Below are 16061 nucleotides of genomic sequence, written 5' to 3'. Positions count from 1 at the left end.
TTGATTATGCTGTTTACTTTTAATCCCTTGCCTGTTAATATGCCTTTTATAGTGTTGTCCCTTTTAGTTGCTGTTTTAACCTTGTGCCTTGCAGTGCATTCATAACTTAGTCTGGGCGCTAATGACCATTGTAGTTGTGCGCCCTAAATCCACACAAAAAAAAAAAAAAAAAAAAAAAAAAAAAAAAAAAAAAAAAAAAAATCCTTTAGAATTTGAAAGAGAGTATTCCAGTCAACATTGTCAAAAGTTTTCTCTAAGTCTACAAATGCTAGAAACGTAGGTTTGCCTTTCCTTAATCTACTTTCTAAGATAAGTCGTAGGGTCAGTATTGCCTCACGTGTTCCAACATTTCTACGGAATCCAAACTGATCTTCCCCGAGGTCGGCTTTGACCAGTTTTTCCATTCGTCTGTAAAGAATTCGTGTTAGTATTTTGCAGCTATGGCTTATTAAACTGTGGTAACTACTGGCCAGTAACTACAGCATTGCTCTGTTATAAAATTCTGGGTAGAGCTGTATGGTATCTGATTTGGTGAAGGCTGCCGGTCTTGCTTACGAGATTAAGACAGAGCTCACCATCTGCAGCATTGTTGACAGAACTGACTCCAGACCTTTGGTGCAGAGCTGGGTGGAGGGTCTGAATCAGAGGCTCAGATGCTTTTGCGACCGTGTTGGCTGCAGATTCCTTGACTTGCACCATAGGGTGGTGGGGTTTCGAGTTCCGCTGAATAGGTCACGAGTTCACTACACTCAGCTGGCGGCTACATGGGTAGCGGAGGCTGTGTGGCGTGGACTGGGCGGTTTTTTAGGTTAGAAGGCCTCGGGAAAGTACGGGGTGGGCTGCAATCTCAAAGGGTGCATGGCAAATACAGGACGTGCTTGGATCAAGGAACAGTCGGAATTGTAGTTGTGAATTGTTGTAGTTGTGCTGGGAAAGTCCCTAAGCTTCAACCGCTAATAGAAAGCACAGAAGCTGAAATCGTTATAGGTACAGAAAGCTGGCTAAAGCCTGAAATAAGTTCTGCAGAAATTTTTACGAAGTCTCAGACGGTGTTCAGGAAAGATAGATTAGGCAGAATTGGTGGTGGAGTGTTTGTGTCTGTCAGTAGTGGTTTATCTTGTAGTGAAGTCGAAGTAGATACTCCGTGCGAATTGGTGTGGGTGGAGGTTATACTTAACAGCCGAACTAAGTTAATAATTGGCTCCTTCTACCAACCCCCAGACTCCGATGATATAGTTGCTGAACAGTTCAGAGAAAATTTGAGTCTCGTAACAAATGAATACCCCACTCATATGGTTATAGTTGGTGGGGACTTCAACCTTCCCTCGATATGTTGGCAAAAATACTTGTTCAAAACTGGTGGTAGGCAGAAAACATCTACCGAGAGTGTCCTAAATGATTTCTCTGGAAATTATTTCGAGCAGTTAGTCCACGAACCCACGCGAATTGTAAATGGTTGCGAAAACACACTTGATTTCTTAGCCACAAACAATCCAGAGCTAATAGAGAGTTCCATGACTGATACAGGGATTAGTGATCACAAGGTCGTTGTAGCTAGGCTCAATACCATTTCTTCCAAATCCACCAGAAACAAACACAAAATAATTTTATTTAAAAAAGCAGATAAAGTGTCACTAGAAGCCTTCCTAAGAGACAATCTCCATTCCTTCCGAACTGACTTTGCAAATTTAGACGAGATGTGGCTCTAATTCAAAGATATAGTAGCAACGCTGTTGCAGAGGCAACGGAAAAAGCATGCGAATTTCAGAACAACACGAAATCCCGAAGATTGGCTAAAATTTACAGACTTGCGAAATTTGGCATGGACTTCAATGCCAGATGCCTTTAATAGGTTCCAACACGAAACATTGTCTCGAAATTTGGTAGAAAATCCGAAGAAATTCTGGTCGTATGTAAAGTACACAAGCGCAAGACGCAGTCAATACCTTCGCTGCGCAGTGCTGATGGTACTGTTACCAGTGACTGTGCCGCTAAAGCAGAGTTATTGAACACAGTTTTCCAAAATTCCTTCACCAGGGAAGATGAATGGAACATTCCAGAATTTGAAACGCGAACAGCTGCTAGCATGAGTTTCTTAGAAGTAGATACCTTAGGGGTTGCGAAGCAACTCAAATCGCTTGATACGGGCAAGTCTTCAGGTCCAGCACAGGTCACGCCAGTGTTTAAGAAGGGTAGTAGGAGTAGTCCATCAAACTACAGGCCTATATCATTGATGTCGCTTTGCAGTAGGGTTCTGGAGCATATACTGTATTCAAACATTATGAATCATCTCGAAGGGAACGATCAATTGATACGTAATCAGCATGGTTTCAGAAAACGTCGTTCTTGTGCAACGCAGCTAGCTCTTTATTCGCACGAAGAAATGGCCGCTATCGACAGGGGATCTCAAGTTGATTCCGTATTTCTAGATTTCCGGAAAGCTTTCGACACCGTTCCTCACAAGCGACTTCTAATCAAGCTGTGGGCCTATGGGGTATCGTCTCAGTTGTGCGACTGGATTCATGATTTCCTGTCAGGAAGGTTGCAGTTCGTAGTAGTAGACAGCAAATCATCGAGTAAAACGGAAGTGATATCAGGTGTTCCCCAGGGAAGCGTCCTGGGACCTCTGCTGTTCCTGATCTATATAAATGACCTGGGTGACAATCTGAGCAGTTCTCTTAGGTTGTTCGCAGATGATGCTGTAATTTACCGTCTAGTAAGGTCTTCCGAAGACCAATATCAGTTGCAAAGCGATTTAAAAAAGATTGCTGTATGGTGTGGCAGGTGGCAGTTGATGCTAAATAACGAAAACTGTGAGGTGATCCACATGATTTCCAAAAGAAATCCGTTTGAATTCGATTACGCGATAAATAGTACAATTCTCAAGGCTGTCAATTCAACTAAGTACCTGGCTGTTAAAATTACGAACAACTTCAGTTGGAAAGACCACATAGATAATATTGTGGGGAAGGCGAGCCAAAGGTTGCGTTTCATTGGCAGGACACTTAGAAGATGCAACAAGTCCACTAAAGAGACAGCTTACACTACACTCGTTCGTCCTCTGTTAGACTATTGCCACGCGGTGTGGGATCCTTACCAGGTGGGATTGACGGAGGACATCGAAGGGTGCAAAAAAGGGCAGCTCGTTTTGTATTATCACGTAATAGGGGAGAGAGTGTGGCAGATATGATATGCGAGTTGGGATGGAAGTCATTAAAGCAATGACGTTTTTCGTCGCGGCAAGATCTATTTACGAAATTTCAGTCACCAACTTTCTCTTCCGAATGCGAAAATATTTTGTTGAGCCCAACCTACATATGCAGGAATGACCATCAAAATAAAATAAGAGAAATCGGAGCTCAAACAGAAAGGTTTAGGTGTTTGTTTTTCCTGCGCGCTGTTTGGGAGTGGAATGGTAGAGAGATACTATGATTGTGGTTCAATGAACCCTCTGCCAAGCACTTAAATGTGAATTACAAAGTAATCATGTAGATGTAGATGTGACGTCTGATGATCAGTATATCATTTGCTCTTTACTTTTATCACAAGTTTTTCCTCTCTTCACACCATAAAATGAATAATATTTCATCATTGTATATTCTGCTCTTTCATCAGTATCAAATATAAAGCTTTAAAGATCACAGTTATTACTGAAAATATAATGTAAAAGGATAGATGAAAAATCCACTCATCAAGAGGTGGCACCTTTATAAAAGTATTAACGTTTCCAAGCTTCCGGAGCCAATGGCTTTTCCTTCTGGCAGAAGGGTTGAAGGGAAAGGAGGAGGCGAGAAGGAAAATCACTGATGAAGTATAGGAAAAGGGACAGAGTTCGAGAAACTCCCCCAGAAACCCAGGTCAGGGGAGACTTACCCAACAGGATGAGAAGGATTGGCTGAATGTTGGGGATTGTGCCAGAGGAGATTTGAAAACCCGAGAGCTTAAAGGTTATTACTGAGAGTGACTTGTGCCACTGTTGCTTTGAATATTCCAAATATGTTTTATGCCTTCCTTGCTCTTTTCCTAACTGGCATGTGCTCTTTCAAGCAGTCATAATTACATTTGTTTTCGCTAGTCATGAAAAATATTAGTTCTTTATTTTCTATATTTTAATTGTTTATACATAAAATAAGTATAGGACTTGATTATTTTAACAGAGCTAAGAAAAATTGTCTGAATTCATGTCAAACATCCTCTTAATATGGAGGTTTTTTTCCATCAAGATTTACTTTAGTTAGGAGTAGTGAGCTTGAAAGCTCCATACAGCTATCCTGTTTTAGGTTTGTATGTTTTACCATAAACTATTTCAAGTGAATGCCTGGATGGTGCCGTCAACAAGGACATGGGCAATTCCCTTCCCTATCCTTGTCCAGCTGACCTAGTGCTCCACCACAAGTATTCTGTATTAATGATATGTTATATTCCAACTTTCTATTTTTCATGATTTTCTTGTATTGATTTGTATTGGTTGATATAATTTTAGAATTTTGCATGTCTTTTTTTCAAAATTGTTCCAGTCAGTGCTGAATCCAGACCCTTTCCCTAAAGTAATGCGCAGTGAAGCTGCTGTGGCCCTTGGCATTGACCCTGATGCTCCATTGTCACGAGAACATGAACTAGAGATAGTGAACCGGTTTGGTGGAGGAAGGCCTGTTTTTGTTTATGGAGCACCGGCATCTACAGCCCCTTTCTACGCCAAGCAATCTAGTAAACCAGGAGAGGTAACGTTTTGTAATATTGTGTTTTTATTGTACATGCATAACTTCTTCATATGGAGGAATGATTGTTTTTTGTAGCACAGTTGAAAATGATTAAATGAATGTTTTAGATGTTTTGCAGCATAGTTATAACAAGACGAAAAAATTGTACTTACCACTCTATAAAACAACAACTGAATATAAATTTTAAGGTGCAGCTGGAAATATTCTTCACAAATGTTGTGAGAAATCTACGGCAGAAACCAGAGGTCATAGAATGAAGGATAAAAGAACTGTGAATCCTACTGTAAGATGATTTACCACTTGAAGCAATTGTAAGACAGTCTTGGAAGGCATGGTATATTTTGTGGCGGTGTTCGTAGCGACAAGCAATTCGCTGTAGAAATGGCTTACGAAGTCACCGCCACACTTTTAATAGCGGGCCGACCAGTCCGCTGGAACAGTGAACAGAAAGATGAAAACCGAAACACTCTGATTAAATAAAATTCGGTACTTATCTTTATTAACGAAGATACAGAACACAGTAGTGAACGCCGTGTCTACAGAGATCTGTCTAGTTCGAGTCGGAGCGGCTAGGTCAGCGTCGGCTGACGACAAACAACAACTCTGCTGCGATGAACACACAACTGACTAGCGAGTACACAATTCGGTGGCGAGTATACAACTGAGCGGCGAATACAGAACTGCCCTAGCGCTCGCGACTCCAGCGCTTAAGAAACCAGAAGCCAGCGGTGGCCCGCGCAGACTTGCGGCGATTTGCTGTCTCGCTGGCGCTGCTTATGCGGACGGCGTCCGGACTTTGATGCTGCCAACCTTTTGGCAGCGGGCTCGGGTGGCGTTACTGGCTAGGATATAACAGTATAGATAAAAGATCACAAAAAATTTCCTGACATATTGATTATTGAAAAGCTCATAGGAGTTTGCCAATGAAGATTCATCAGAAACGGTTGTCTTTTGTTGAGAAAACCCTCACCATTCTCAAGGTACAAATAAGAATGATCATGCTACATAGTTTAAACCCACAATGAGTAGTGCTGTGCCAGTTGAGAAAGTAGAAGAGAGAAAACATGAAGACAGACACAGTTAGTAAGCACAATACCCACCTGCCGATGACCAAATTCAGAGAATAACACATCCTGAGATTACTTTGTGGTGCACATCTGACCCCACCATTGTTTTAACCTTTCAGACCTGATTTTTTTTTCTGGAGTAAGGATTATGTGGTAACGCTATTATGTGATTTTCTTTTTATGACTTTAAATGTGAGATTTATACAAAAATATGTACCCATTTTCAAAAGATGATTTGTACATTTTGCTTCAGTTTATGGCCTAATATAAATAATCATGAAATATTCTCTATTGTAATAAGTAATAAAATGATCATTCAATAGTTTCCATGCAGAATAACAATAACAATATTCAGTTATGCTGTGGAATATAGCGAACCAACCACATCCATGTATTCTGATGGTCATGAGCTAGACTTGCTTATATTTTCATTGTGATTTCCAACAATTGACAGCACTTGCACATGATTAAAAAGTTGAGCATTTACAAATGTGTATCTCAGGTTTCCATTGGGAAAAAATACTTCTGTGGCAGCTAATGCATAGTAAAAGTTAATGTACATGATTGTAGCCAGAGGTTCTGAAAGGGTTAATGAGGATGAAGTGGGTCCCACACAGAATTTAAACAAAAACCTTTGCGTCTGTTTGTGAAATCATGGACTTGAAGCTTACTCATTTCTCTCAAAACTCCGTCCCAATAGTTTGAAGTGAGGGCTATAAACTTACATTGGAATAACCTATGGGCTGGCTCTTAGTGAGGTTTCATAGTCCCAGATTTACTCATTTATTAACACTTTATTGCATACACAAAACACAGAATAAATGACTCATAGTATCTAAGAATTACTGATCCTGTGAATTTTCCAGAACTAAAAATGAAAATAATTGAAATTAACATAACTCAAATTATGGTAAAGGAAACCAGGAGCCAATTCTGACAAAATCGCTTGCTTTTGGCTGGAGCCTCCTGACATCACGACGAGGCTGCATAGTGTGATTGTATTGTAAATGCGTTCCACATTAGATGCTGTGGTGTGTTTTTTTCTTTTTATTTTCAGTTTGGTTCGGTACACAGTTGGACAAATCAAATCAAATGGCATGGCAGATATATTACACATTAGGACTAAATAAATTATAATTAAGACGAAAAATAACTCACACATTTGATGAAAAAGTGGATGTTTATGTAACCTGTTCCTGATTTCTATCGCTGTTAATCAGATGAAGATGCAATCCATAGCTGCTTCCTCTTTGTGGCACATTTCCTCAAGGCATCCAACTTTGCTTCTTGATTCAGATACCTAATCCTTATAAATGTTGTTGTTCTTACATAAAGAGCAGTAACTGTGTCATGAGACTCGGGAAACTTTGTTTCAAAATAGGGCTTAGAGATGTAATGACATTTTTTGGTTTGCACACTGGATTTCCATGAAAAGCAGCAAATTCTTTTTCAAACTTCAACATTTTGTTTGTTTATCTTGGTATTGGAGAGTGAAGACTACCACAAAATATAATTGGAACTCCAGTGTGCATTAGGTTCTCCTATTTCACTTTATGCTGCTGGAAAACCTAATTATTTATCCATCTTTTGGCACATAAATATGATATTGCCTGGAATGTATTTCACTGGATCTGGAAGAACATAAGAGATAACAGTAATCACACAATATTATCACATCTGTTAATAAATTTTCTTCAACATTCACAGCTCCTGGGATACCTCACACTGGCGATTCATCAAACAACATTTACACAGAGGTCATTGGCAATGAAACTTCAGAATGCAGAATCTAAGTCTGTTATTCTGAGGAGCGACTTCATTTGATTTTTCAAAAACTAGTGTGTTTCCAGGGAAAGAAATACCACTTGCATTGCCCGACAGTATAAAAAGATACACTCTTTCCTTACTTCAGATGGCATAGAATTATTATAAAATATACCTAATCCTATTACCCTATTGGGGGGGGGGGGGATCCAAGCAATCTTAAACTAATCAGGAAATTAATATGTAGCTGACATTCATACTACTTAGGCATTTGAAAAGACTGAAGAGAGATTATTTTGAAGTAATGAAACCTTTTTGGAAAGGTAACAATCTGCCTGTATCACTATCTTGCATACTGAACAAATGTCTAAGACTCTCTTCAGAGTATTCTCCTGAATTATGAGATTCATTCCAAATCCACTACGTAGAGAAGAACATTCAGTTTTTGAACCACAGAATTCAAGACATCAAAGACATTGTTAATGAGTTCAAGAAAATTGTGTTGAATGACTTTACTTTGTTAAGAACATACTTCAAGGCCTTGAGCTGTTCATCATGAAAATAGATGTGCTGCCATCCTTTCATACTCTCTTGCTCGTCCCGTTATATTTAAGTGTGCTTCAGTAATGTGATGTGTTATCATTAGGTCACTTTTTGATGTTAAAGGTTCCTGTATAGCTGCCTAGTTATTTTGGACCTATTAGGTAGCATAATGCCTATTCCTATGAAATGCTTCCTCTACAACTTTAACAGATGTGCACATCGAAGAAAAACAATACATTCCTGGTATCGTCTGCTGGATTTATGGAATTTTTTTTTGTCTGTATCAATTAACTGTGTGTGATCGGTAATCCTATGGTACTTGATATCAATAGCTCTGTTTAATAAGATTTCTTTTGGTCATCTTTTCTTTATGTTTGCTGAGGTGGGCATGCTAGTCAGTTCCACCCAACCAAGCTCCAGGAATCTTCAAATTATTTCATCTCCTTGTGCGTGGATTTCTTTTGGTCATCTTTTCTTTATGTTTGCTGAGGTGGACGTGCTAGTCAGTTCCACCCAACAAAGCTCCAGGAATCTTCAAATTATTTCATCTCCTTGTGCGTGGATGGGTGGTGAAACAGAGCATTACAACTATGTGAATGACATAAACACCTGAACTTTCAGCTCTCTGTATTCCCCCTTTCTTTAACAACAACACAATCTCGTATACTAAGCAGGCTTACATGTCATCTTAAACATATGTAGCTTGTGCAAAAACAAAACAAGAAGTATAATTTTTGCACAAGCCAGTTCGACAGTCATTTGTCACTAGGTCTATTGTACTGTGACCTTTCCTCTGTTTTTCCTTGCCTTCTAAACACCTTCTAATATCTTCTACAGTGGGATGTTCTGACCCTTACTGCTAAATGTCATGAACATCTTTCATCATCACGGTGGCTTGGAAGTGAGACATGCCATCCTAAAAATCTCATGTCACACTTCACTGTGTGACCTACTGCCCAGAGATACTGTGTTGCTAACTACATACAGTGAACCTGACAGATTTAGATGTAATGTGGCATATTGATAGTATGGTGCCATCCATTGAAATGTCCTGCAGAGTTACTGGATCCCTCCTCCCTTGAATCAGGGCTGAATATGACCTGATCATTGTGAGGGAGGACAGTTGAATGACAGTGGGCTTGTGTTGGATAAGATCCCAGCTGGCATCTTCAGGGTGTCAGTGCTCTGTCCTTTGAGAGAAGGTGAAGAAGCAGGAGCTGGCTGCTCAGGTTGAGTTGCTGCAGGCACTGGCGACTCAGCCGATGGGGGAGCTGGGTCGAAGTCCGTCCAGGGGCAGCTGCAGAGACAAGCATGGAGACGCAAAGACCAAATGGCCAGCTGTCCTCACAAGATACTGCAGATCATGGATCAGAAGTGGCCACTGCTGTGATAGCCTCGTGGATGGTGGTGATGCCTGGCCAGGTATGTCATAACCGAAGTTGAGTCCTCTGCATGCGCATAAATCTCCACACAGTCACCGCCAGAATGCCAGAATTGGCTGATGGCCTTGTTGTGCCAGAATTGAGTGTCATGGTTCACCCAAGAGTATGCACTCAGTAGGAGTATCCAAATGAAAAAGTGTTGCTTCTTCAACTTAAACAGGTGGCACTAGTAATGGGTCATGCAGATTCTGACAGGGAACCCATGCAGCAACTCTGCTGAACTCTGGGCATCAGTGGATGTTGCTCTGTAAATATGTAGGAAAATGTGAGGGCCGATTCAGATATGGTAGTCTGCACAGCATTTGCCATTTGGGTCTTAAAGGTACATAGAAAATGTTCCCTCAGACCTCTGAAGACAGGATCAAACAGAGGAGTCTTTTCGCATGTTTGATGCAATTAGGAGTGCAGAATCACCGGAATGCAGCATCTGTAAACTGTGGTCTATCATGTGTGGCAAAGATGGATAGCACTTTGATAGAAAAATTTTTCTGAAGTGCCTTGGTAGTAGTTGTAGTGGCAGTTGTTGTCGTTGTCTGCTGCAGTAGAGAAAGTGGAAAAAGGATCAATAAGGATGAGTCATATGGCTTCTAAGGAAGGCCCCACAAAATCCATATGCAGGTGATTCTATGGGTGAGTGCATTCCAAGCAAAGGGAATGTGAGTGCATAGGTGCAGGCTGATGTCCCTTACAGGACAAACAACGATGCACCACCTGTATGACGTCATTGCCCATTCACGACCAGGACATGCAATGGTAAGCTGTTTCATGTTTGAGGTTCTAATGGTAAGCTGTTTTGCCTATAACTCAAAATATTATTAAATATCTTATGAAATAAAAGCAAAGTTATGATTATATCGGTGGTTACCAGACACAGAACCGATCGAGCAATTTCAATACATGAGACAAAGAACTAATTCATTAACACTTCTTGTCGTAAAAAGTCAGTAGTTGCAAACAGTACTCATCTTTCTGTTCATTGCTGTAAATGTTGTTGCTGCTGCTGGTTGTCCTGAAAATAAATGGGATATGATTTCACTGGAAGGTTCCAGGGTCTTGGAAGTGTTTAAGAACATTATTTTAATCTTCCTCTTTGTCTCAGCATTGTAACGTAATTGCTTCACTCAGCAAAGTTGTCAATAATGTAGGTCAGTTGTGTTCTGATAATGACATATTTCAGGTCATAATGTAACTCCTTTAAAACTAACCACCACGTTAAGTCACTTTCATATGTATTCATCAATTTTCAATAACCACAAAACAATTTTTTCACACTTCATAAACATTAACACTGTAACCCACAAGGGTACATCAGTGATGAGTTACATTTTGACTTATCTTCAACACAGCTCACATCTAACTCTCTACTACTACTAGCCAGAGAAATGCATAAACCAAAGCTGCATAGGATTTATATTGACGGATCAGAGAGTCTTATTCATGTCAATTTTTCAACACAATGTGGAATACCTTACATTGAATAATTACTGTTTTTAGTTAAATCAGTTTTAGTATGGGCAGTCTTTCATAATAAAATTAGACTAATGAATGTGATTTTAAAAATTTGGGTCCCCAAACAATGAAATAAACCAGTAAATTCATATTAAGAAATATGCATTACTGAGGTTACAAAATATTACAATAACAGAAAGGTGTACTGTGTTGTATGATTGGCTACAGCCATATCACCCTCTACTGTAGAGTCACACAGATGTAGTCTCATTATAGGGTCCACAGTGAGATTTATCTATGAGCTGCAACGTGGATCACTGGAGAGCTATGGGCACAACCTCTTGCCAATTGTCGTCTTCCTGTGTCAGCAGAAGGATGCCTTGTTTAGTTTTAGTTTAGTTATGTCATGTTCCAGAGATCATTTTTATGATTATTTTATCGATATGATGTGGAACAAGTCAGATTACAAGATATATATACACACATGAATAGTGCTAATATTAATATTACTGAAATTTTTAGTTTTACACATGCAACTACATTTAGAGGTACCGTCAAACGGGGTGATTTTGGACACCGGGGCGAATTCGTACAGTATGGCTTATTTGCTCTTTGCCACTGCATAGAAACAAAGAGTTACGTATGTTAACATCCATGCGCCAGTTATTTTAAGTGCAAGATTGCATTTAACGCTTTCCACAACTTTTATTTTGCATCAATTGTTTCCCTAGGTGAATAACTAACGAACAGCCTGAGAGTTAAAAATCCATGCATTATCATAAAGTGGAAACTTTCTATTGTTGCTCTAAGCGGGAAGTTATTGTAACCGTAATTGACGATGCTCTCAGTAGCTAACAGCATTGAGACAATTTCTGTACAAGTTTGTTGAGTTTCTCGTGCAGGGATATAAAATAACGACAGTTTTTGTAAAACTGTGTACTGCGTGGGGGTGATTTCGGACAACGCCAAGAACGTATAAGAGCAGGAGAGGTGCTACAGTACGGTCTAATTATGACCCAAAACTTTTAGATAAAGTTTGTATGGTACACCTAAATCAACCCTAAAAAATAAAGTGCAGGAAGCACATCTGAAAAAAATGGGAGGACAGCCAGTGCTAAATAAAGAAGAAAAAGAAATGTCAAAACAAGGTATCTTGAGAACTGAACGTTGGGGATTTCTCTTCACTAAGTTGGATATTAGATATTTAGTTAAAGGCTACCTTGATAAATCTGGCCAAAAAGAGAAGAAATTTCATAATAATTTGCCAGGAGAAGAATGGGTGCATTTATTCCTCAAATGACAGCCAGAAGATCTTTCCGTTCGCTTAAGCAAAAATATTAAACAAGCTCGTGCAGAAGTGAAAAAAAGAGATTGTTAAGATGTTTTTCTCCAATGTCAAGGCAAAGCTGGAAAATCTCCCATCTAGCAACATGATCAACTATGATGAAACTAACATGTCAGATGATCCTGGCAGGCAGTAGATAATTATGAAACAAGGGAGTAAGCATGCTGAGAAAGTGATGGACTCATCAAAATCTAGTTTCTCAATAATGATGGCAGGTAGAGTGCTGATGGTAAACTGCTTCCTCTGTACGTCCTTTACAAATCAGAGTATTTGTGAGACACATGGCAAGAATGTGGACCACAAGGAACCCCAGTAGGAACAAAAGTAGATGGTTTGACCTGCCAGTATTTGAAGACTGGTTCTTTACAATTGCTTTGCCCTATTTGAAGAGGCAAAACGGGCCAACAGTCATGAGTGGAGACAATTTATCCAGTCACATGTCTTTACATGTTATTGAAGAGTGTGAACGGAACAATATTTCATTCATTCTCCTTCCCCCCAATAGCACGCACCTCCTCCAACCGCTCAATGTAAGCTTCTTCAGGCCAGTGAAAGCAGCGTGGCGAGCTGTATTAATTGATTGGAAGAAACACACTCGTGGGACCATTTCCAAGGATACCTTCCCATCTCTTCTGAAGCAGACAGTGACTAAGATTTCAGCAAACTCCAAGGAAAACATAAAGGGTGGATATTGCACCACAGGCCTAATCCCTTTTGATCCAGATCATGTCTTATGAAAATTGGCTGATAATGAGGAGAGCTAGCAAAGCAACGCAGACGCAAGGTCTTCCACTTTTGAAGAAATGCTCAAAGAAATTCGTTATCCTCCAAACAAGCTTTGTAGCTCCCGCCGCTGCTGCCGCAAACTAGATGTTCAACCTGGAAAATCAATCACTGATCAAGATTTTCAAGGAAACTAAAACAGTGCTGAAACAAGTGATAGTGCTTCTAGCAGTAGTGAAAGTGAAAACGACACATCATCCAATGAAGTTTTACTGCTGAAAGAAGAGGCTTTTCTTGTTGCAAATATAAACGTGGAAACAAGGAGCAAACAAGGCAGTATGTTGGAGTGGCCACAAATGTTGGTGCTACGGAAGTAAGTGTGAAATTCTTGCACCCACACGAGAACAGTAAAAACATATTTGTGTTTCCTATTGTCCCCAATGAAGACACAATACAAAAATTGCAAATTTCAAGAATACTTCCCACACCAGTTGAGAAGTGAGGAATGTTCATTTTTCGAGAAGATGTGCTTTAGACTCGAAGACAATCGTTTATTTAAAGTGTTTGCAACTTAATTTAGAATGATGAGTGAGAAAAATTATTTTGACCTTTTAGTTAAATTACTGAGTTTGTTTGTAATATTTCAGTTAAGAACTGTAAAACATTTTTATTTAAATTTTTGCAAAATAAAAACTAATCTCTAATAAATAAAATTCATTATATCGTTCCATATCACTTATTCATAACAAAGGGCTACCTTAAAATATTTAAAATGTCACCAAAATCAAATAAAAAGCAAGTAGAATTTAAAAAAAGGCAGTAACTGTCCGAATTTGCCCTCTATATACTGCAACTTCGGACAGAGATTTAAAAAACATGTGTCTGAAATCACCCCAATCCATGGGGCGACTTCGGACACTTTATTTAACTGCCTCAGATAAATATACCTACACACAAACTTTCTGGTTCTGGGATATTTTATTCGTTACCCATATACCCTACCATTTCCATAACAATCAATTTAATCTAACAATATATACAAAAGTTACAATCAAAATAACAACAAAACTGTCCGAAATCACCCCGTTTGACAGTACTTATTTTTTTTTTTATTTTTTTTATTTTTTATTTATTTATTTATTTATTTATTTTTTTTATACCAGTTCTGAAACAGAAACTCGTTCATGGAGTAGAAGGAGTTGTCCAAAATAAATGATTTTAAGCTAGATTTAAAACTTGATCTGCTGCCTACCAGACACTTTATGTTGTTGGGCAAATGATCAAAGATTTTTGCTGCTGAATACTGTACTCCTTTTTGAGCAATTGACAGCTTTGATAACGGATAGGAAAGGTCATTTTTCCCTGGAAAGGTCATTTTTCCCTCTATTGTTGTACGTATGAACAGCAATGTTCTTCGCGAATTAAGATGGATTATTTATAACGAATTTCATTAGCGAATATATGTACTCTGATGGTGCAGTTAAAATACGTAACTCCTTGAATAGGCGCTTACATGATGTCCTTGGGTGAACACCACTAATTATTCTCACTGCTCTCTTTTGTGCAATCAATGCTTTATGTCGAAGTGGTGAGTTACCCCAAAAAATTATTCCATAAGACATTATTGAGTGGAAATATGCAAAGTACTGTTTATTACAAAGACTAGCGATTATATGAAGGACAAAAGAAGCTGAACTTAATTGTTTGAGAAGCTCAGTAATATGCTTTGTTTGAGAAGCTCAGTAATATGCTTCTTCCAGTTCAAGTTGTCATCAATGTGAACGCCCAAAACTTTGGAGAAATCTACCCTGTTAACTCAGCCCTGTTCAAATGCTACATCAATTGTTGGCATGACTCGATTCGGTGTACAGAACTGGATATAGTGAGTTTTTCCAAAATTAAGGGAGAGTCGATTTTCTAAGAACAACTTAATAATTCTTTGAAAGACATCCTTAACAATATCTTCAGCTGCTTTTTCTGGAATGGGTTTATTATAACACTCGTGACATCTGCAAAAAGTACTAGTTCTACTTGCTGAACGTTAAGTGAGAGGTCATCCACATGAATAAGGAACAGCAGAGGACCCAAAATTGAACTCTGTGGGACTCCATTTGTGATAATTCCCCATTCACTAGAATTTACCACCCTCCCAACATTATTTGTGTTATTCAACAGAACTTTCTGCTCATTAAGTATGATTGAAACCAGCTGTGTGAGTTCCATAAAACCTGAGTTTTTCTAAGAGTGTGACATGATCCACACAGTCAAATGCCTTGGAAAGATCACAAAAAATACCAACTGGTGATAATTTGTTATTTAGGGCTTGTACTATTTGATAGGTAACTGTGTAGATAGCATTCTCAGTCGAGTAGCCCTTCTGGAATCTGAGCTGTGACATGCTGAGTAAATTATTTTCACTTAAATGTGAGACTACTCTTGAATACATAACTTTTTTGAATATTTTAGAAAATGAAGTCAGTAATGAGATTGGTCTATAATTATTTAAGTAACTCTTGTCCCCTTTCTTGTGAAGAGGTTTAACAATTGCGTATTTCATCTGTTGGAAACATTCCCTGTGCCAGTGAAGCATTACATATTTCACTGAGGACTCCACTTATTAAATTAGAACAACACTTCAAAATTCTGTTAGAGATTCTATCAACACCACATGAGCTCTTGTTTTTCAGTATATTTTTAATTCCCTTATCTTCAGTGGGGGATGTTGGTGCTATTTCTAAAGGCCTAAAGTCCTGGAGAATGACATTTTAACATATTTTTTTGCTTCTTCAACTGAACCCCTTAACCCTATACTTGCAACTTGTGAATTACCACACACATCATCATCATTTAGCTTTATTGCTATGGTATGCTGTGCGCTGTCAGGCTGTCCCGTCTCTCATTTGACAATATTCCATATAGTTTTAATCTTATTATCTGCATTAGTAATTTCTGTCAGAACACTTAAGCTTCTCGACTTCTTAATGACTTTCCTTAAAATATTGAAGTA

The 16061-nt window shown here is 38.8% G+C and overlaps 1 protein-coding gene across 1 annotated transcript in view; it reads left to right on the top strand.

Moving 5' to 3' along the window:
• The window catches only part of LOC124612526 (probable asparagine--tRNA ligase, mitochondrial), an 88756-nt gene that overhangs the window by 58635 nt on the left and 14060 nt on the right, over positions 1-16061 (top strand). The window contains exon 4 of the mRNA XM_047140789.1: positions 4518-4721. Coding sequence (XP_046996745.1) covers positions 4518-4721 — 204 coding nt within the window. The remainder of the gene's footprint in view (positions 1-4517; positions 4722-16061) is intronic.

This window comes from Schistocerca americana, chromosome 4, assembly GCF_021461395.2.
Source record: "Schistocerca americana isolate TAMUIC-IGC-003095 chromosome 4, iqSchAmer2.1, whole genome shotgun sequence".
NCBI classification, from domain to species: domain Eukaryota; kingdom Metazoa; phylum Arthropoda; class Insecta; order Orthoptera; family Acrididae; genus Schistocerca; species Schistocerca americana.
This window is presented reverse-complemented; position numbering and strand designations above follow the sequence as displayed.